General features: G+C 36.4%; 1 protein-coding gene across 1 annotated transcript; it reads left to right on the plus strand.

Moving 5' to 3' along the window:
* The first annotated feature begins 543 nt into the window (after positions 1-543).
* On the plus strand, positions 544-20,662 carry LOC140754035 (zinc finger CCHC domain-containing protein 24). The gene is made up of 4 exons (XM_073088941.1): positions 544-906; positions 12,747-12,938; positions 16,505-16,669; positions 17,477-20,662. Exons 1-4 carry the CDS (start codon positions 796-798, stop codon positions 17,588-17,590), a joined length of 582 nt encoding a protein of 193 aa, XP_072945042.1. The 5' UTR covers positions 544-795; the 3' UTR covers positions 17,591-20,662.
* Positions 20,663-24,299: the final 3,637 nt, after the last annotated feature.

A 24,299-nucleotide genomic window follows, 5' to 3' on the forward strand; every position in this document is an offset into this window, starting at 1 on the left:
AAAGATTATGGACTAAAAATGATATATTCAAATTTGCAATTATTTTTATTAAATAATAAAAGGATTATTAAATACATTACAATATTTGAAACATTAAAAATACTAATTAAACTGGAAAACAAATTTTTAAATTAAAAAAATAAATGCAAGTTTCATTTTCAATTTTATATTTTCGAATAGTTGAGATATGAATTTTGAAATGAAAATATCAAGTATACTTTTTTCTGGTATTGTACTTTATAAACTTCACATCGGATCAAAAGTTAGGCTAAGAACAATTATTAAATTATTATTCGTAACATTTTAATAACGACATTGTTCATAGAAAATAAACTTATTTATTAAAATGAAAAATGAACAGATATATTTATAAATATACCACTCACTTTACATTAACATAATTTTCCTTAAACTTCACTGCATTAAAAAAGAAGTATATAAAATCTATTTTAATAATATATTTTATTCCCAAATATTAAAACGCAAGATCGTATTACCGTAACTAGAGCACGATATGAGTCGACACCAGTCGTCCTCCTCCCTAATCCCAGCGTCCCGTCTTGAGGAGCGGCCGTAGTCACCGAGTGGCCGGCGCGCGCGCATCCCGCTCAACACCGCACGATCCAAAAATATCCCGGCCCGGCTACCTAACGTAACAACAAAGTTTTCATACTAAATCTACAAGAAAACCCTCTAATATCAGTGTTAAAATCCACCTGAAGCTCTGAAACTTGTGTTGATGATCCAAAAAAGAATCAAAAAGTGAAGTGTGCGTCCAATTCCACTGATGCCGCGATGTCGCCTACCGCCATTGGCGCTGACCTGCCCCAGTGGTGCGGGAAGACTGAAAGCTGTCCGCAGGCCCTGCTAGGCTGGCTCTACCTCACCCACGACCAGAACGACCAAGTAAGGAACGCACCATTTGGCCTATTTTGGCTATTTAGCACAATTTCAAGAAATCTTTCAAACGTGAATCGTATTTCTGCCAAGCTGTGTTCTAGTTTTAAATCTATGGTCATTCTAATCTCGGTTTAAATTAGGCTTAATCAGGTTAAAGCTTAGCTTTACACCTTAGTTTTAGCTCTGGGCTTGAGCTATGTTTGGAGTTACAGATGTCAATAATCTCATAATATACAATGATCGTTCAAGATCACTAAAATGTGTCCATTTGCCATTAACTATTTTCTTGTTTGCCATTTGTCAATTTTTGCCATATCAGTTTTCGCGGTAATTCTCTGAAGTAAACCTAACAAAATAAATAGCCCTTATAAGAGTACAGTATAAGGAGTACGTATTTTGTCTCCAACTATATTCTATTTACGTAAAAGTTTAACCGTTCGTTAAGAACAGTGATAGCCAAACTTTATGTCACAAAATACCGTCGGATTTGAATCGCTAATAACTAAAAGACTAATAATGCGTTAACCCGTTTTAACCCAACGGGTAGCTGTGTACGCGTTTGTCGTGTGGCATTTGTTTTTATTAGGAATTGTAAGTGTCCGACTATAGAGCTCCAGATCTTTCAGAATTAGGTCACACATTTTATAATAAATCGGGATGTCTTTCTGTACATACAGTTCTTTACATATTGTTAATATTTTTTTTTATAATATAGAAGTTGCAAATCATCTTGAAGTACACGTAATGGTAAATGGCTAGTGCCGCCCATGGACATCTATAATCAATCTTTTCTAAGATTAGCGTCATAAATGAAGTTGGGCATAAATGCGTTGGTACCCCTGAGAACTGAGGGAACGCATCGGTAACTAAGTATCTCTCACTACCATTCAAACCAGAACACAGCACGCTTAAGACTCCTGTTATTAGGCAGAAATACGTATGGCGTCTACCTTCCATGTTGTCAATAAACACTAGTATGCACTATTGTAAACCGGGTGTCACTGCCACTCTATGATAAATAAAATCTTCTCTCTTATATCCTAAGTGGTAATGTTTTTATTCTCATGGCAATCTTCATTTATCCACAAATAGTGTAGAGTAACGCAACTCTATTCCTGAATTAAAAGCCCTGGCTCTTTATCCACTGTTTTAGTATAAAACTGTTGCCACTAAAACAATAATCTTGGCATTATTGCTACGATTAAAACTGAACAGATCTTCCATCACCGCTAAAAATGTCGGTATTTATATCAGCTTCTTTTTGGGTTGTTATACTCGTAAAATCGAACGCCAAATATTTGAAACGTATACTTTGGTTTTGAAATCGGTTTTATGTATATTTGATTTTGGTGTTTAATTACACAGTAATAGCAATGCTTCTCAAAGTGGATCGTAACATGTAAGAGCTAAAGGTGTAGGCAGAGCTGTAGATAAAATGAGAGGGAAATGAACGGTTTAAGGGCAATGTTTAATTTGTGTTTTACTAAATTGACTTAATTAAGTTTGAGAACCTATGATCTTTAGTAGGTAATCTAATAATGCCTACAATGCCTAATATGCCTACAAATAAATTTATAGAAGCGCCTGACATTTATGAATATTAAAAAAACACATGTTATTTTTTATTATTATCTTGAAAACATCCTTGTCCAATTTAGGTCTATGGGCAGCAGTGATTACTTAATATCGGATTTAATTATATATAATTTATAATAAATAATTAATAAATTAAAATTAAAGAAACTTAATTAAGTACATAAAAGTTAATTGTAGCATCTTTAGACATTCATATGTGGGCCGCCACATTTTTTTTTTGCTTTTTAACAGCAGTATAGCGTTCTGGTTTGAAAACATTGTATATAAGGCAAATTTACTTTTCGAAGCGTTCCATCTTAGTCGTCGGGAATAGCAACGAATCTATGATCGATATCACATGGGACTTCTTTTCTACCTTCCTTTATTTGGCGAGCGTGGAGGAACGGTCACCATACCGGTATGACACGCAGCGTGTTCCGGATTCGATCCCCGGCCAGACAGATATTTGAATGATGAATTTAGATTTTTTTCTGGGTCTGGGTGTTTGTCTTTGTGTGTTCACCCACGACACTAAGAATGCTAGTGTGGGCCTGTGAGTGTAGAAAGCGTCTAAAAAAAGGAGTCTATCTGAAATTGGTTACAGATGTTCAAAGGCGGCAGTAGCCACTTAAGATTACGTTGCACACTTGTTTACTACTTCTGTTGGATAGAATAAATAATCTTTTAAGATCAGTATAGGTTTTATAAACACTTTAATAACCTCAGTTAAAGCTGAGTTTGAACAGTCAGTCGCTATTTAGGTACTAAGTCTAGGCGTAGTTCCATCATAGATCTGCGTGGTAGTCAGGTACATTAAACCGGTTACCCCGTGGGGTTGATGGAAATTTTAATATTTAACTAATAACTACAATTTATTACTTAATTATTTTGGTTGACATACCGATTGTGATTCCAGATAACATTAGATCCTTTGGCCACAAATACGTTGCTACCCCTGAGGACTAAGTTAAACGTTGAAGGTGGTAGAACCCTTTGTGGTTCGACTCCGGCGGCACCACCGCCACACCTATTTCTACCTAATAACAGCAGTGTTAGGCGCTGCTGTGTTCCGGTTTGAAGGGTGTGGTAAGGGAGACATACTTTTCCGAGGCGTTCCAGCTTAGTCCTCAGGGGTAGCGGCGCATCTGTGGCCGACCTCAGGTAGGAATATCTAATCCTATCTGGGGTTGATTACAGATGTCCATGGGCGGCAGTAGCCACTTACCATCAGGTGGACTGCATGCTCGTCTAAAATAAGACTGCATGCTAAGTCTAAAAAAAAAAAAGCTTCGGATAAAAATTATCTCCCTTACCACATATTTCAAACCAGAACACGTGGCGGTGGTGTTGACTATCGCCGGAGTTAAACCAAAAAGGGTTCTGTCACCTTAATCATTGTAAGTGGTACAATGAAGTGGACAAGCTCGTTAGCTATTTCAATTCATCATCATCATCATCATCATCAACCCATTATTTTCCCACTGCTGGGCACGGGTCTCCTCTCAGAATGAGTTTAAGCAAGAGATAATTAATTTCTAATACGCACATAAATTTGAAAATCAGAGGTGCGTGCCTGGGATTTGAACCTCGGACCCCTCGATCGAGAGGCCGCGTTTCTTAACCACTAGGCTATTACTGCTATTTCAATTACAAAAAAATATTTAACAATAACGTTCTGTAATTAGAACAATTCTGTACGTGATTAATTGCGTTTCTAAGCTCCCGTTTCGTGGAAGCAGTGTAATACAATCCTTCGAGACGCCGAGAGTAGTGCTTACTACACATTCTTGGATTAGCTAGAAATATGTTTGTACTCTCTGAATTAAAAATATTAAAGTTAAGTATTATATTATTAAGTAAGTTAAGTAATATATTATTAGTAAGTATAATGGAATCATAGACTTTTTTTGCTATAACATTCTATATCTATGAATGGAATGGTATTTTTATTTATCTATCAGTGATAGTCTAGGGGCTTAGGTATCGTAATCAGGAGGAATGTGGTTCGAATCCCAGGCATGCATGTCTAATTTTTTCAGTTATATTCGTGTTCGATATTAATTACCCGATAGAGGGTAATGTTTTTTTAACGTGTTACATTCTTTGGTACGTCCTACAACCCAAACTTGAAATATCTAAATGTATATAACTCAAAGGTGATTGACTGACATAGTGATCTATCAACGCACAGCCCAAACCACTGGACGGATCGGGCTGAAATTTAACATGCAGGTAGATGTTATGACGTAGGCATCCGCTAAGAAAGGATTTTGATCAATTCTACCCCCAAGGGGATAAAATAGGGGATGAAAATATTACTTCGTAATGCGAGCGAAGCCGCGGGCAAAAGTTCGTTTTAACATATGAGGTGTCGTTGGATTCGTCTTAATTGAGTTAGTGTGTTAGTTAATTAATTTAAGCATGCGAGTTTATTGTTTTTGTAAAAAAATAATAATACATAATAGTTTTATCATTACGCTTTATCGTTTAAAAAAACTTCAAGAGATAACCTACACGTCTAAAAAGAAGTTATTTAAGTTGTATGAACTCTACCAACTGCACTTAACCAGCGCGGTAGACTATAGCCCAAAACCCATCACTAAGAGGGAACCCGTGCCCAGCAGTGGGACAGTACACGTTGACGACATAATAAGCTATAATCAGAAGCTAATTCAAGACAATCATACGGCCCATTTATAACATTTCTTAACAACAATGGCTGACAATTGACAGCTATGTCACGCGCCCATCAATATCAATTTAAGACACTTACAGCCTCTATGAAAATGCATGGCTGCATCAATATCATTGATTTGTTGATATACGGACGATTTGTGTAATTGTCTAATAAATATTTCTACGGATTGAATAAATAATTAGTATCTATAAAACGTTTTGAAAATTCTAAATATGTGAGAAGATATTTCCAGTCCGGTTGTTAAAAATAAATCTGTGCTATTAATATTTTAACGCTATTGTTTATTTCTTTAAAGTTTAATATAAATCCATTAACATTTAGTTATTTATTCCTCCGGTCCTCAAAAAAAATAAAAAAATGTTAAGGGTGAACAACCCTTATCACTTAGGGGTATGAAAAATAGATAGTAGCCGATTCTCAGACCTACTGAATATGCATATAAAATTTGGTGAAAATCGGTAAAGCCATTTCGGAGGAGTACGGTAACTAACACTGTGACACGAGAATTTTATATATAAGATTATGTATGACCGCCTGTACACGAGTAGTATCAAGATATTTTGGGCTTGTATCTTTAAAAATAACCATAATTTCAACATTTATTTGGCAAATGAATTTGAAAGCATATTCTTTTTTTTTAATATTTATTTTTATAGGCCAACGACGGCACTTACAAATTGTCAGTGTTGGGAAATGGCCACAGGAGAACGAGAAAATAAACTATGAAATATAATAAAATAAAATTCACTCCAAAAAGATACTTTTTATTATATCGAATCATTGACAGAATGACAAATCAGAAGAAGTAAAATATATGTTTTTCAGCTGCCAGCTTTATCATATATAACCTACTTGAATATTATACATTATAAGAGGCTTGAGTTTTTGCTATATTCCAACAGTCAGGTACAATATTTTTCTTGAACTACTACCGGATCGGAACGCGACCTCTTCTGAGAAGATCCGGTAAGAAACTCAGTGGGTTTGTCTTTTTTTTAATAATAATTATTCTCTTTTTTTAATGCCATCATTTTATATTCAACATAGGTATATGACAATGTTTTATATATGAAATAGCAGTAGGAGACGAGCGTACAGTCCACCTTATGTTAAGTAACTGCCGCTCTTGAAGATCTGTAATGTGCCCCAGATAAGACCTTGTGTAGGCCACAGTTATCCCTGAGGACTAAGCTGGAACGCCTCGAAAAAGTATGTCTCTGTGTATGAAAAGTATATGTTTGTGTGTCCACACTCTTCAAACCAGAAGAACACAGCAGCGCTAATACTGCAGCTTCGGAACCGAATATATATTTTTTATAATAATGATCACATCGCCAAACAATCCAACTGCACCGAGCTTCCGTTTTTTCAGAATGATTCAGAGCGCTGAAAATATTTGTTATTATAGCATTAAACAGCGTAGGAGATGGGCATGTTGATCAGATTTGTTATTTTAACAGATATATTAAAATATGCCCAGATCTTTTAATCATGATTATTAATAACAGTGTCTAATTTTTTTTTTATATAATATAGGAGTAGCAGACGATCATACAGGCCACCTGATGGTAAGTGGCTACTGCCGCCCATGGACATCTGTAATCAACCCCAGATAGGATTAGATATTCCTACTCGAGGTCGGCCACAGATGCGCCGCTACCCCTGAGGTCTAAGCTGGAACGCCTCGGAAAAGTCTGTCTCCCTTACCACACCCTTCAAACCGGAACACAGCAGCGCCTAACACTGCTGTTATGAGGCAGAAATAGGTGTGGCGGTGGTGCCGCCGGAGTCGAACGACAAAGGGTTCTACCACCTTCGAACCTTGTCTAAAATATGTTAAGTTCCTTTTTTATAACATTGCAGTAGAAAACAAAATGGAATCCACTTGATGTAAATGGTCACTGATGCCCATGGACATCTCTGACCAACTCCATTTAGTCATCTACTGAGAACGGAAATATCATGCGCCAAATGGAGTTGCGTACTGCTTTTATAGAACACCCAATAATAAATATACAATTCAATGAAACCAAAATATAAAATTACCTATTTTCAAGGAAAAATAAAACACGGTAGGTACCAACACTTAAAAAATATTACATTTGTTAATTAAAACTCTACTCTATAATTATGCACAGATATTGGAAGCGATATCTACAACATTTTAACTTTTTTTATAAGTCCTTTTGGTACAAATCCATGACAATTAACGTGACGTGTGCATTATTTTATCTGTGTGTATTGTATCTAACCTAACCTAACCTAAGTACTAGTAAAACCTCAAACATGCATACAACCGTGCATGTACATATTTTTCGGTTTTAATGATCACAGTCCCATCCCTAGTGTGTTTAAACGATTTAAACAGAGGGCAGAGACCCTTCGAATGTATTCTTGATTCTGTTGGCGTAGCACTTTAGTTTATATGTTCCAATTAATTCATTAACGTATTCCGTTACGAGACCAAAGTAGCAGTCATTTTAATATAATACGTATGGTTCGTGTAAATTGCTAGTCCGCTCTGAATATAGAAATGGATCGCATCGCCATAGTAAATTGTATGACTACACGTGCTCGCAACAACTTCAGAGCGGACTAGCAGTTTGGCAGACTCTACCATAGATACATTTAAGAGATAATATTATGACGATAACCAATACATATTCTATTTCCACGGTAAAACTAAGTTGTCCTGAATATTTTTCAACTTGCTACATGCGTATAATATTATATATTCCAGTAAGTCAATATTTATAATCAAATAAAATAAAATACTCGGTAAGTACTCTGCTTAATTTTATTTTTATTACTGAATTTAATTATAGGCGCGCCCTGCTGGCTTCGTTTTGTATTTCTTTTATGTTTCAATCTAACCTAAACTAACCAATCCTATATGAAGCGATGTTAACATTATTACTCTCCATATGACTTTGGCAAATTGAGATATGCGTCGCTGACTTAGTATTTTTGTCCCGTTTATTCAATGTTTAGAAGAATATATTATTTGAATATATTTCGTTAACCCATGTTCCACAGCCAGCCAAGTTTCCTCGTCGAAGTAGAAAAGTCTTTAAATTATAGTACACCGCGTTGACCAAGTATGAATTAGTCACTCATAGACCTCCGGTACAAAACAAATACAGGTTTGTGACGTCACTTATCTTTGAACTTATTACCTTATACATAACTTTCAGGCATGTAGATTTTCTCACGATGTTGTCCCTCACCACTAAAAATAGTAAAAAAAATCTAATATTCACATATCTCTGCTAATCACATACATGACTGGGGTTCCTACCCCAACAATCTGCATCAGACACCGAAAACAACTAAACTAAAAAGTGCAAATGAAGTGAAAACAACGGAGTTCAGAGACCGCGGTAAACGCACGCATTTCGCCGTCGGTTCGGTACCGATGATGTTAACCATACAGGTGTAGCTCTAAATATAGACGCCCGGCTTCCCCGGTCATCTGTGGCATGCGGGGAACACCGTGTGTGAACTAACTTGTGTCCTGATTGAGCATAACATATCCAAAATCTTGTGTGCACTCGGAGGTCACGCCTATTTCTCCCTGTAACAGAAGTGTTAAGCGCTGTTGTGGTTTGAAGGACACAAGAAAGCTTTGCACACAATGATTAATACGCTGCAAACATCACTACTTAAACCCGGATTACATTAGAGTCCTACTTGTGGTCGGTCACAAATGAGTTGCTACCTCTAAAGACTAAGTTAAAACGCCTCAGAAAAGTACGTCTTCCTTACACCCTTCAAACCAGAACACAGCAGCACTGAAGACTGCTGTTATTGGGTAGAAACAGGTACGCTGGTAATGCTTCCGGAGTCGAGCCACGAGGGGTTCCACGACCTTCAAAACTGTTATTTAAGAAACTGAGTTTAATTTTTTTTAGAAAATTTTAGACGGTAATCTTAAAAAACATTTCACCATGCGTTTACTTTTGTATCAAAGCTGTCGAACTCCCATATTCTATTCCAAGAAAATCTTTAGCCAACAAATTAACAGCCCATCAGGTGTCGCCCATCAAAGTGCGGATATGGAGCGGTTCTTTGAAACAAAACACCACAAACGGACGAACAGTCGACACCATTCATTAGTTAATGTAAATAAAGATAACGACGTAATCTTCTGGTGTCAAGAGTATTTAATATTAAATATTTATATTGAATACTATCTTTATAACTAAAAATGTAGCTTCCGTATCTTTGTCTGTTAAAATTAGAAAATTAGTCAATGGATTTTTTGTATTTTATTGTTACAATATAGGTGTAGCAGATAAAAATGGTTAGATGGTGGTATGACCCTTTGTGGTTCGACTCCAGTGGCACCACCGCCACACCTATTTCTGCCTAATAACAGCATTGTAAGCACTGCTGTGTTCCGGTTTGAAGGGTGTGGTAAGGGAGACATATTTCCGAGGCTTTCCAGCTTAGTCCCCAAGGGTAGCGGCGCATCTGTGGCCGACCTCAGGTAGGAATATCTAATACTATCTGGGGTTGATTACAGATGTCCATGGGCGGCAGTAGCCACTTACCATCAGGTGGACTGCATGCTCGTCTGCTACTCCTATATTATAAAAAAAAAGACAAGCATGCAGTCCACTTGATGGTAAGTGGCTTCTGCAGCCTATATCTGTAATTAACATCAGATAAGATTCGATTCCTACCTGAGATCGGCCACAGCGGCGCTGCACGCAGGTGGACAGCATGCTCTTCTACTACCCCTATAATGAAAATATTATAAAAAATCAATGTCCACTAAGCTCAACTAAGGTCCAAACTTCCCCCAAATATTTGCATTTGTCCCGTGCCCAGCAGTGACAAATAAAATAAGTTGCAATATAAAATATACTCGAACCCTGGAAGCTTAGCACAAACAAATCAATACAGAAGTGATTACGTCACACGACTTTTTTTTTTTTTTTATAATATAAGAGTAGCAGACGAGCATGCAGTCCACCTGATGATAAGTGGCTACTGCCGCCCATGGACATCTGTAATCAACCCCAGATAGGATTAGATATTCCTACCTGAGATCGGCCACAGATGCGCCGCTACCCCTGAGGACTAAGCTGGAACGCCTCGGAAAAGTCTGTCTCCCTTACCACACCCTTCAAAACGGAACACAGCAGCCCCTAACACTGCTGTTATTAGGCAGAAATAGGTGTGGCGGTGGTGCCGCCGGAGTCGAACCACAAAGGGTTCTACCACCTTTAAAAGTTTAATATATTAACCAAATAAAATGTTAATAAACGGAAATATCTGGCCGTATGCATGATTCCCGCTACCGCTATTTTTGGTAATCTCACATTTTTTCTGAAGCCACGGTTATATTTATCGGAGCAACACGGTTTCCCCTTTATTCCTGGAAAACGGGCATAAAAGGATGATGAAAGATGCAGTTAATTATCGGAGTTATTTCTTTATTCATTTTTATTATCGACTTTGATTTTTTTAATTAGTGGTTAGTTTCGTAATACTTCCTTATTTAAACTTGATTTGATTAGATATATAATGTGTAATCTGTAAGACGTACAACCAAAAAATGCTATCTAATGTTTTTGTATCACAATATTTATACTGTTCGTGACTTCGCATATTGTAGTTTTCGTTTAATACGAAAAAACTATTAAAGTAGAAAAATATATTTTGATCAAAAACATCATTTGAGTACTAAAAATAACTAAATTTTTAAAAATGAATAACACAAAATTTAAATAAAAAAAAATAATAATACAGTAAAATTAAGAATAGAGTATTGAGCAACATTAGAATATTTTTTATCTGTAACACTTTAAGTTGAACGCGATGATTCAAAGCAACGTTTGAATTTGGAACACTAATTCTAAAAAACCTTTTTTTTATAAATAACAACACAATATAAAGAAAAAAACACTGAAATAAAAAATGCTAGGAATACAGCACTGTTCTATTAGGCGCCAATAGAATATGTTTTATCTGTGACAATTTAAATCGAACGCGATGATTCAAGGCAACGTTTGAATTTGGAACGCTAATTCGTGCAACAGATGCGCGCCGTCGCGCGACAGGACCACGCTGCTGTGTATTGATCGCTACTTTAGTTTATAATAGAGATTTAGAACATCTATAATAAATAAAGATAATAAAATACAATTTAGGGATATGAACGTGATAAGCCTTTTGTGACTTTATATTTTGATCGTTGGTCAAAAGTAGTGATTATTAAAAAAATCCCATTGTTTAAAAAAAATACCTTAAAGGAGAAGTAATGTAGCTTATGTTCAAATACTCCTTAAAAAGTTTATGCTGACTATAACAATTCGATCATTAGTTATCTGCGTCTTATTTTTGTATTGTATTCTATATTTACAGCTCTTTTTTATTACCAGCTCTTTTTATGTTTCCTTTCACGTGTCACATTTTATCTTTCTTCCTTTATTTTTATTGACATCTTTATCTTCTTCTATATTCTTGTAGCGCCACTTTTCTGCATATCCTCTAGGTTGGCTGCATAGATTAGTAAAGATACTTCGCCGCCTTGAAATTGAATGAAGCCACAAACGGCTTATTAGTAAGTTATTTTTTTGAATTCTTGACAAATAAAAACATTTTTAGAGAAAATTTACGAATAAATAACGAATACTGCGTAATTTACGTAATAAATAAATAATTATTTCAAATATTTTAGGGACATTTTAGCACGGAGACGTGGCAAAACTTTTTTACGCAACTATTTCAATTCTCAAAACTGGGTACATCTTCTTGTTAGGAGTGAGTAATCTTTACTAATCTATGACCAGACCGTAGATTCGAAACTCTCTATCGTCAATTATCGATACATTTTATCGATAACATCCTACACAGATGGCATATCGATTATAATCAGCCGGATGCGTACTGGTCCAGATATTGAAAGGTCAGGCTAATATAATGCTCTCGATATAATCTGTTCTGTTTTTGCAATGTGGCCGCGGAGGCGTAACACCGAATGAGTTTTGTTTAATCGTTTATTGAATGTAAATTGTTTTTATTGCATTCCGCTCCCATGTTGCTTATTAAATACAAATGTTTTTTTAATGTTTCAAGGGGAAGAATTTTTGAGTCTTTGTGTGGTCTCCGAGAGCTTTTAAAAGGTGACCTCACTATCCAATGGTAATAACAGCCGCGGTCCGAATAGATGTCATGATCGCCCTCCCCAAACCGTAGAGTCCGGCTCGTACTTGGTCAATTTTTTTTCGTGAGGAAACCCTGCATGGGTTCTCTGCCATGGGGGTAACGAAGAGGATATGTCGGCCTTTACAATAAATACTGAAGTTAGAAAATTAGAAAAAAGTGGTCTAATTTAACTAAATTTCCAAAGAAAACTGACACACTTACAACTTTTTTGTAGTTGGTAGAATCCTCTGAGCTGGAGGGTTGATTACAGATATCCTTCATCCATCATCAGGTGGACTGACACTAGTTTACTACTTCAAGATTATAAAAATAAAACCGCCCGAATTTCACGTCACTGCTTAATAAGATAAAATAACGCATAAAACAAGAATAACACGTAATCTTTATCAACTTCCAGTGGGTCCCCGGCTCGGTATGGGGTCCGCTGCCGACCGCAGCGCAGGGCTCCGCCCCGCCGCAGGACGACAGCAGCTCCCTGGCAGAGCAGCTGGCCGCGATGTCGCTCCGCCGCCCGCCCCGGCCGCCGCCCCCGGCGTACATGTGTCACTTGTGCTTCAAGAAAGGACATTACATTGGCGACTGTCCACAGGTGAGATTGTGTATTTGTAACAGTGAAATAATAACTAATTTGTAAGGGTTTCCTACTGTAGACACAAGGACAAATATTTTATATTTTAAAGGTGGTAGAACCCTTTGTGGTTCTTCTACGACGGCACCACCGCCACACCTATTTCTGCCTCATAACAGCAGTTAAACGCTGCTGTGTTCTGTTTTGAAGGGAGTGGTAAGGATACTTTTTCAAGGCGTTTCAAGTTAGTCCTCAGGGATGGTGGCGCATCAGTGGCTGATCTCAGGTAGGAATATCTAATCTTATCTGGAGTTGATTACAGATGTCCATGGGCGGCAGTAGCCACTTACCATCAGATAGATTGCTTGCTCGTCTGCTACTCTTTGTAAAAAAACCTAGGATGAAAGTCTTTTACAAATCCCAGATAGCTTACCATGTGGCGGGCTGCGCGGTTATTACGCGAATCGTATAAAGTCTTGATTTAATTAACACATTACGAATTCCCTTATGACTAACAATCGGATAAACTACGGGTATTTCCGATCGCAGTTTCGTCTGCGCTGTCCGGGCGGTCTGCCAAATCATACGAAATACTTCTAGGGTACCAACACTAAAACTAACAAAACGAAATATTCCATGCAATCCACATGGTACGCCAATCCCAGATAAACGAACAAACGGCTTCTACACTCACAGCCCCACATTAGGATTCACCTGTATCCTGGGTGTCATGGACACATACAGACGAATACACAAACACCCAGACCCAGAAACATAGCATCTCAAACGTATTATAGAAGTAGCAAATACAAGTAGCAGGTATTACTGACCACTGGGTAAATAGCAACTGTCGCCTATGGAAAGTTATAATCGATCCTTGATATGATTAGAATCCTACTTGAAGATGAACCCAGATGCGTTTGCCAGAAACAGAAATCTAAATTCATTAAATTTTCTGTCTGGCCGGGGATCGAACCCGGGACCCTCTGCGCGTCAGACCAGTATGGTGACCGCTCCGCCACGCGGGTCGTCTAATTACAGTAAGATAAGATTTTGCGCCCAGACAAGTGAAGCCCTGTGAAGGGAAGGGGTGAATGGTCATGCATTTATACCAACGCCGCGACGGGTGTGTGTGGGACTCATGCTTAAGGGATGCCTCATCCACTAAACACCCCTTTTCTTGCTTAAGTCTTCAGGGTCTCCACAGCCGTCATCGGATGGCGACCTCTTAGTGGTGAGAAGGAGGTGAAGATATCTGTACCCTTACCATGAGTTTTTACGTTTTGACAAATATGACTGTTTTAGTATTTGTTTACGTATTTGCCCATATAATTTCCAATCAGCGCCCCTAGCGGATTGTGTCAGAACTTGGAAATTGTATGGGCCAATACGCAAACAAATACCAAAACAGTCATACTTGTCACAACGTAAAAACTCATGGTAAGGGTACTGATCTGTCGCCCAGAGATGCATTGCTACACCTGGTAACTAAGTTGGAACGTTCCAAATTGAATATGTCTCGTCAAACCAAACATACTGTAAGAGCTGTAATAGACAGAAATAGGTGTGGCGGTGGTGTTTGGAGTCTCACCACAAAGAGTTTTACCACCGTTAAGAGTTTAGAGACCTGTAAATATTGCGTATTTTATATAAAACGGATTCTACCTGAAGCTGACCGCAGATGCAGAGGACAAAGGTTGCCTCATGGTGGTCATACCTCCGAACTATATGGTTCTTCCCATAGATTAATGGTTTTTACACCCACCTTTTCGGTATGCAGGGTTCCTCACTATGTTTTCCTTCACCGTTCAAGCAAGTGATAATTAATTTCTAATACGCACATAACTTTGAAAAATCACAGGTACCTAGGATTGAACTTCGGACCCTTCGATCAAGTTGCTATTTCTTAACCACTAGGCTATCACTGCTTTTATTGCGTACTCTAAATAGGTAGTATTTCTAAACAATTACGCTCTATGTGTTACGAAGCATCCTGTTTTTAAATAGTCTATGATTTACAGCGGCGGCGTGCTCAAACAAACGGCTCTTGTAACAAAGATCTCCCTGTTACGGCCGCTTGTTATTTGACCTCTTAATTATTATGTATGACCTCAGATAAAAAAAGGAAGACTTCGCCGCGCAAATATCCTTATTATATATAGAAGTAGTTAGGGCAAGTAGCAGGTAATCGTAGTAGGTCGGATCTGGACTACTGTAGCCTATAGAAAACTATAATCAATCCCTGATATGATAACAAACATGAGGACGCGATCACTGAGGACTAATGATTGTTATTAATAATCAATCCACTGTCCTTTTTATCGAAGATATTTAACATTTTGGACATTGGTAGTCGAAATTTTGGATACTTCGGTTCGGTACAACGTCGATCTTAGGTAAGCAAAACATTGGATAGATCGATTATTAATACCGGACATTACAGATGTTAGGTATATAACAGTTTTTGTCAATAAATACATGAAATTTCGTCTCCCTGAAAACCCTAAAACATCAAAAGTTATTGAAACCATAGACGTCGTGACTAGGATTATTTTTTCTGCAAACAATACCAGAACTGACCGAGATTACTCAGCACGCCGTAAATAAGGTCGTTATGTCTATTTACATAAGCTATACATAACATACATCTGCAAATATCAGGATAATTGATCACGATTTCTTTTACGTCGAAAAGCCGAAAGTATCCGTGCATTCAAATGTTTCGAAGGTTTCTTAAATTTAATATGGAAGTAGCAGACGAGCATGCAGTCCACCTGATAGTAAGTGGTTACTGCCACCCATGGACATCTGTAACGAACCCTAGATAAAATAAGATTCCTATCCGAGGTCATCCATAGATGCGCCGCTTCAGAAGAATAAGCTGGAATGCCTCGGAAAAGTTTGTCTTACCACACCCTCAAACCAGAACACAGCAGCACTTAACTCTGCTGTTATTAGGCGGAAATAGGTGTTGCGGTGGTGCCGCCGGAGACGAACAACAAAGGATTCTACCACCTTCAATATCCGAAGAGTATTCCACTGTTCCGAAGATGGTAGAGCTCATCAGAGTTTCGTATCGATGGTATCATCGCCACGTATATACCTTATTTTTTATATAGGAGTAAGAGACGAGCATCTAATCCACCTGTTTAGTAGCTACTGCGATTGACATCTGTAATCAACCCCAAATAAGAAGTCAGCCAGAAATTATGAACTTTGATTTCCGTTCCAGGACTTCTTAGCATGAGATTTTACGTTTTGACAAATTTGTCTGTTTTGGTATTTGTTTACGTATTTGCCCATACAAATTTCAATCAGCGCCCCTAGCGGGTTGTATTAGAACTACAGTGTCAATAACGTTACAATGTCTAAATTGACAAAATGGCGCCTTATGTTTTGTCTCTCTTTTTTTGCAAACATGTGAGGCAGACAAAAAGACTTGAGCACTTGATGTTTTGAAAACTCATGGTAAGGGCACTGAGTGTTTATGTTTTCGTCTTTGCGTGTCCGTTGGACCCATGATACAGGGAATCCTAGTATAGGGTTATGTGTAAAACGCGTTAATCTCAATTCCATTATATTTCCAGGCCCGTCCCAAAGGCGAGGGGTTGACGCCGTACCAAGGCAAGAAGCGGTGCTTCGGCGAGTACAAGTGCCCGAAGTGCAAGCGCAAGTGGATGTCCGGCAACTCGTGGGCCAACAACGGCCAGGAGTGCATCAAGTGTCGCATCAACGTCTTCCCACATAAACAGGTAAATTCCACGCCAAACTTCTAGTCCGCGACGTTGTTGCGCGCAGAGTAGTCAGAGAGCCAATGCGCTCGAAACATAACTACAAGCATATACTCCGTAGCAACGTAAGGGCACACTAACGCAACTATGTACCCGTGGGTGAGAGCGGGCAGCGGAGGGTGCCGGGGGTGTTCCGCGCTGTCTACGACCCGCTAATATCTACAATTTGCTGCTGCGACACAACTCGTTTCTATATTCAGACTCTAACAGCTTCTAATTCCAGAAAAGCCTAGTTGCCACGCTCAATATCAACAACATTGAAGGTGGTAGAACCCTCTATGATTTGACTCTCATGGCAACACCGCTACACCTATTTGTGCCTATTGCCTAATATCAGCAGTGTTAAGCGTCGCTATGTTCTTATTTGAAAGGTGTGGTAATGGAAACATTATTTTCCGACACATTCCAGATTAATTTTTAGAGGTAGCGGCGCATCTATGGCCGACCTCAGAGGAATCCAATTTTATCTGGATATGATTACAAATACTCATGGGCAGCAGTGGTTACCAAAAGGTACACTGCGCACGCTCCAACTGCATGCTCGATGCTATGAACTATGAAATATTTACAGAAGTAGAAACCATACAAACACTTTTTTGATATTGACTGATGTCTGCCACCCAGACAGTCTTACCTAGAATCAACTTTCAACTTTGGAAAATCAGAGGTGCTAGCTTGGGTTTCAAATCTTGGATCCACTAACTGTAGGCTGTGATTCAAACCACTACACCGTCACAGCTTTACCTAATCATATTTCTTATATTCCAGAGGCCGTTAGAGAAGCCAGACGGTCTGGACGTCAGCGACCAGTCCAAGATCCATCCGCAGCATCTCTGCCAGAAGTGCCGCAGCCTTGGGTACTACTGCCGTCGCGAGTACTAGCTTGAGAAACTAAGGTGTGACGTCACATTTCATGAAAGCTTGTTATTGATACGTATATTCGAAATGGAGAACTGGGTGAGGAGTGACGTCACGTGTCATTAACGACTGTTATTAGTCAATCTATCCAAATTTTGTCTACCAAAGATTGAAAATTGACAATAGTATGAAGTGATAATCAAATGTTGACGGTAGAGAAAACATTAGACAGATTGATTATTAAAAACGGGCGTAAATCTATCTTTAAAACATACAAGGCAAAATTATGACCTAAGGCTCTTATTTTGTGAAATCTGTTAATGAATCAAAACCCCATTTATTATCGACTTCATATTTTTTCTCATTTATTTGATTTATTTTTATTTTATATTTGAAAACGGGCCAAAAAGGAAATAACGGGATGAGTGATCCAGTGAAGGACGATACCGACCGCAGTTAAGGATATCGCAAAAATATTGAAACATATTATAAATATGAAAACGATGACCGAAAGAGAATCAAAACCAAATAACGAAATTCCAATTATAATTTCATCTACAGAAAAATAAGACAAGTTTAAAACTTCTACTATTAATTATAACAGGATATAAACATAACCATTTATACTATTTACGTGCCATATTATTACGAATTTTAATTACACGAAAATAGATAATGTCGTAAAAATTAACACAGAAAATAAAGCTAAATTTTGTGACGCTCTGACGTCTAAGCGTCATACGTCTAGACGCGTCTGACGCTGATGTGTCGAATTTTGGAAACAGAACTACGTTCTTCTGTTAACTTCTCTCTGTTCTTCGAATAACTCTTTATAAAGAAACAGATAGTGATCGAAGCAGATAACAAAAAATAACAATACGACCACCATTATTACAACAAATTAAAATCAATGTTTAGTTGCTATCTAGCACTCATTTTGTGGTCATATTTTGTGATTTTTAATCTTTATTACCTCTTGCCAAAGTAAACGTCTCGATGCCAAAGTGACTTAAACTATAATTTTCATAAATTTGATAAAATCATATTTTTTGTTAGTATATTACTATTATTTTAAGTACTTATTTTATATCAAAATTACGATAAATATTCATATTTCTTTAATGTATTTAAAGATTTATTTGATTACGAAAATTTTTATCGTCTTAGCGCATCGTATCATATCGTATCGTTTATATCGATGTAAAGTTACACGTGAGATTCATTGAAATATTGTTTAACTATATTTAGTTTGTAGTTTAAAATTTTTATTGTAATCATCTATTAAAGAAATGTATATTTCGCACAAATGTCATGACAGATTTTATTCATGTTTTTTAGGATTATAAGTAATTGTGTGTAGAAATATATAATTAATTTATAAGGGAAAAGGGGCTATTCACAGAATATGTCATGTTCATAATTCACAAAGAATGTGTTGTATTTTGATGGAAAGGTATGCCTTACATATGAGACGAATATCTTAGTCTTCAGGAGTTGAAACGTATCTGTGATCGGCTTCAGGTATACCTTCTGTTCTATATGGAGTTGATCACAGGTCTCCACCGACGGTAGTGACAACCCCATACTCCTTTCTTACTTATCAACAATCTTATCTTATTTTATCTTATCAAAAAGAAGTCAATTTCATTAGTTATGACGTTTATTTTTTGTACTAATTGTGTATCCTAATATCATTTATATTGATTTTTTATGACTTTATATTCATTTTAACTCTAATGCGTAAATTGTTGCGTATTTTATGGATAGCCTCTTGTTAAGTAACTCTAAGAATATACCTATAAAATATATACTCGTATTTGGTTACTACTTAAGTTATAACTATGTTATTATAACTAATATACTCCAAATGGCATTACAGATACTTATGGAAACATATATGTATATTTAGATGTTAAATTTATTTTTGTAGAGTCGTTTTAACATTGTTCAAAGGTTTCACTATATAACATACTTGAATATATTGTATATTTGGTATATCTCCACGTATTTTTCTAACATTTACTCACTCTACTTATTTTGTATTCTCACACATATTTTGAAAATATTTTGAAGTGCATTTGAATATTACAAGAATGTTAGAAAATTCTAGGTTCTTTAAATGTTGAAACACCAATGCAATATTTCTGTCTTATAGTTAAATCCATAACTAGAGTTCTCTAAAGAATATCAGAGTGGTTATATCAAGAGACTACATAACACGTACCAAGTTAAAAACATAATAAGTACTCTTATTTTTATGGTAAAGAAAAATCTTTGGATTTACACTCTTTGAACTTAATCTTTCCAATCCAAAACATGACAGAAATATCAGGTATTTAGTCAAACATGGTACAGTAATAACACCGTCAATTTAGTACTGTACCCTTACCAGGAGTTTTTACGTTTTGACAAATATGACTGTTTTGGTATTTGTTTACGTATTTGCCCATACAAATTCCAATCAGCGCCCCTAGCGGATTGTGTCACAACTAGGAAACCGTATGGGCCAATACGTAAACAAATACCAAAACAGTCATATTTGTCAAAACGTAAAAACTCATGGTAAGGGTACTGTCCAAGTGGTAGCCATGCTTCTTCTCTCAGCGTGAGAAAGGTTTAAGCCTTAGTCCACCACAATGGCTACGTAATGACTGATAGACCTCACATGCCCTCAAGAAAGTTTCTTGTAAAGTTGAGGCGTGTACATTTTCTCGCGAGGTTCAGTGAAATTACTTACTAACCATTTACTAACCAAACTAACCTAACTGTAAGTATACACAACCCAAAGAGCCAGTGAATTCTCAACGTGCCAAACATAGATATTAAGATAAGCATATCTTACAGATATCGTTCGATACCGATTGTCAAACACTAATTAAAATCTTTAACTCTGTTACAATACTTTTGTGTACATAAGGTGCCTCATGGATTTAACATTTAATTTTTAAGAATTATCGCTGAATCTACGGTGCTTTATATTAGAAAGATAGAAATATTAGATTATAGTATCTTTATATTGTTATGATTCTATTGTACTGAATATTTGAAGGCTTTTCATACTAATTCGAAAAGACTTGACAGATAAGTTTTCACCCTATATAAAATCTTCCAAATTTTTTTTTTTTCAATAAAGGACATATAAAATTCTTCTTGCTAACGTAAAAAGACATTTTGATTGAAGCAAAAGTCGTAGTTTATATTAACTTGTACTATTTATGGTGCATTTACAGATATCATAGGCCGTAAGGGAATATATATTTCATATGTTAAATTACATAAATTACAGAATTATTTCGATGAAGACGCAATGTATTTTTTTTTATAATTGAATTGTGACCTCATAACTGATATTTGTATTAAGTACATATTGTGTTTTAAACTCTTTTTTTAGTATTTTTACCTCAATATAATTTGCAAAAAAATATTAAATACTGTTTTGTAATGAATTATAAAATTTATTTGTACTAGTATATTATTATAAATACTTTTATATCAATTTTAATTAAGTGGATATTTTTGAATTATTATTGATGAACATATTATTGTAATCTGTTACTTATATAGTTTTATAAGTTGTATCTGAGATTTTTAAATTTATAATTAAAGATAATTTTGAAAGTGCTTTTTTCTCTACATTAATACTAAGTAAATGTCATTTTAAATATATACAGAATGAAAGCGATAAATTAAACTGAAATATTTTTTTAAAGGTATAAAACATCGAAAGAATTTTTATTTTATAATAGTTGTCATTTATTCTTCTTCTTTTTTAAAACAATTTCGAATAATCGATGATTTCCTCAGATATAGAGGATAAAAACATTTTGAGGCCAAAATTAGAAAAAGGTGAGTACATAATAAATAATAATATGTTAAATAAAAGTCAATGGTGCACTGTTCAAGCCCTATATTTAACATAATTACCTTACAAATAATCATTGCACGAATCCCAGTAGACGATTTATCATTTTCTTCTTTGTTTAATGGAGGAATCCTGGCATAACCCTTATTCTGTGGGGTCTGGCGAACGCGTTTTCATAGGCCGGCGCGTAGAAGTCGCCATCGTCGCCATCTTGGTGATCGATCGAACGTTTTTCGACATGGCGCTGCCTTTGCGGAATATTCGGCTCATTGCTTTGTCCTTGGGGCTGCGGGCGACGCTCCGATTGTCCTTGCGCATACGCAACGACACAAACTAACAAAACAAGAGCTGTCAACTTGACAATCGCGGCCATTTTGAACTGATTCGCTTTCAGAAGTATTCTGCCGCTCGCTACCGATACCAAGATTTTATATAGGGACTACTTTGTTTTATTTTCCTATTGCCATTGTGTCGTAAATAAATACGTGATCCGCTCGTTACTCGTATTATCATGTGATTTAAAAATATGTACGTTTTCAATGTGATTGTTTAGCTTGCATGTACTAATGCGATCCTTAATTTGTGTGGGGATTACTGACTTCCGACAGGTTGTTTTCTTTGTACTTTATTGATTCAAAACATCCATTATATAAAGTTTGTTTTGTATACATGGTGATTTAAATTAATGCAGTATTCAGGGTGTTTAAATTTTATGAAATTTTAACAATCTTCAAGTGATTGTGTAAAGTTTTTTTGATGAACATGATCTTTATAAATAGAAAAATTCAGTTGGGGAGGACCTTCACACATCTGTTTAAATGATGCCATCTCTTTTATATTAAAGTTAGCAAGTCAAAGAAATCGCAAGTAGATTGGCTATTGGCTATTCAGACCAGACTGTGTAAACTTCAAAATGGCTAGTATAAGAATGATCGAAAAAACATATTTTTCTTAAAATTATCATTTTCGTTTAGATCATACTTATGTCTGTATAGGTATTTACATACTCTATATATTTTTTTAAAAAGTCAACTGCCATTTAAGTTCCATTTAGCACCGAAATCTTCGATCCTTCAAAATCGGGCTTTTTAATAAAAATCATATATTCAAAATTGTTAAATTTAAGTCCAAGTTAATATTAATTTAACACATGTCCAGGTGGTCGTAATAGAGAAAAACAAACATAACAACTAAATTTACAATAACGTAACATTTTATTGCGTTACCGATATTACGCTCAATCGATTTCAGGGAATTTTACGCATTCAATACGACATAAATTAGTATTTTTGTGACTAATGCATCTGTGTCGAATGGTAATGTTGTGCAATCGTTACACAGTACCTTAATATATAAACAAAATTGATATGTCTGTTTGTCAAAATAACAGCTTTTTGCTAAAAAGTATGGCATGATATACTAGGTATTTCTTATAATACAGGAGTAGCAGACGAGCATGCAGTCCACCTGATGGTAAGTGGCTACTGCCGCCCATTGACATCTGTAATCAACCCCAGGTAAAATTAGATATTCCTACCTGAGATCGGCCACAGTTGCGCCGCTACCCCCGAAGACAGAGCTGGAACGCCTCAGAAAAGTAATCCTCCTTTAACACACCCTACAAACCAGCAGCGGTTCAACACAGCAGCGCTTAACATTTATATTATGAGGCAGAAATAGGTGTGGCGGTGGTACCGCCGGAGTCGAACCACAAAGGGTTCTACCACCTTCACATGGTTGGCATATGGTAAGTATTATGGCACCGATTTATAACAAAAAACTGTTTGTTCTGGTTAATCTCCAAAACGGATGAACTAATTTTGACAACACTATCACTGGCAGCTATGTACAGGTATAAAGAGTACTTTAGGCTACTACTGATTTTAGAAAATGAATTGAAAAATGAAACCAATGAAATAGCCCTAGTATTTACAATTTTAAACGCCGGTGAAATCATGGGGCACAAGTAAGCAAAAGGTTCGCAGAATTTACTCTGATATTAAGTTCAGAAAAACATTTTGTTCTACATTTCTATTTAGTCTAGTTGTCCATTGGATCTTCAAGTTATTAAAAATGATATTCGGGAATATTTTATTAGTAAGTTAATATACAATTATTTATTTTAAATGCGTAGCCTACAAGATTATGTAGGTCATAGTTGATTTGCTAAATGAAAAGTCGTGCGCGGGAAGATGATGGTCGGTGGATTTTCATGCGCTCTTCTGTGTTTCGGGGGACATAAAGTTGTTGGTTCTAATTATTAACAGCAGTTGTTAAAGCTTGTCGAACTTATCGGAAGAAGTCTGTACTTCAGTAGTACTCTGGTAAAGTATACACAAGATCTCTTACAGGTCTCGTATATTTAAAATTAATTTATTATTTTGAGGCGCTTCACATTACTCTCTTTGAACTCATATCTCACTCATATTTTTAGCCTAATGGTTAAATTATTTTGTAGACGACGACCCGCGTGGCGGAGCGGTCACCATACCGGTCTGACGCGCAGAGGGTCCCGGGTTTGATCCCCGGCCAGACAGAAATTTAAATGATGAATTTAGATTTCTGTTTCTGGGTCTGGGTGTTTATGTATTTGTCTCTGTGTGTGTCCATGGCACCCATGATACAGGGAATCCTGGTGTGGGGTTGTGAGTGTAGAAAGCGTTTGTTTGTTTGTTTGTCGTTGGTATCATCTAGAAGAGGTAGAGGTGTCGTTGGATTCGGTTATAAACTTATATAACCACGCTACATTTTGAAACCAATTTCTCAGTTGATTAGTTAAAATTACTTGGAAATCTGACCACCAGTATTATATTTACCTTTTAATTAATTATTATTAATTTATTAACACAATAGAACGAAGGACGAAAGGAA

This window comes from Epargyreus clarus, unplaced genomic scaffold, assembly GCF_041222505.1.
Source record: "Epargyreus clarus isolate Ecla_fem2 unplaced genomic scaffold, WU_Ecla_fem_2.2 ptg000027l, whole genome shotgun sequence".
NCBI classification, from domain to species: domain Eukaryota; kingdom Metazoa; phylum Arthropoda; class Insecta; order Lepidoptera; family Hesperiidae; genus Epargyreus; species Epargyreus clarus.

Excerpts from the sequence above, each read along its gene's own strand:
- LOC140754035 (XM_073088941.1), top strand. The coding sequence starts at position 796 with ATGTCGCCTACCGCCATTGGCGCTGACCTGCCCCAGTGGTGCGGGAAG. Across the intron at positions 907-12,746 it reads CCCACGACCAGAACGACCAA|TGGGTCCCCGGCTCGGTATG; the intron begins GTAAGGAACGCA and ends ATCAACTTCCAG. Across the intron at positions 16,670-17,476 it reads ACGTCTTCCCACATAAACAG|AGGCCGTTAGAGAAGCCAGA; the intron begins GTAAATTCCACG and ends CTTATATTCCAG.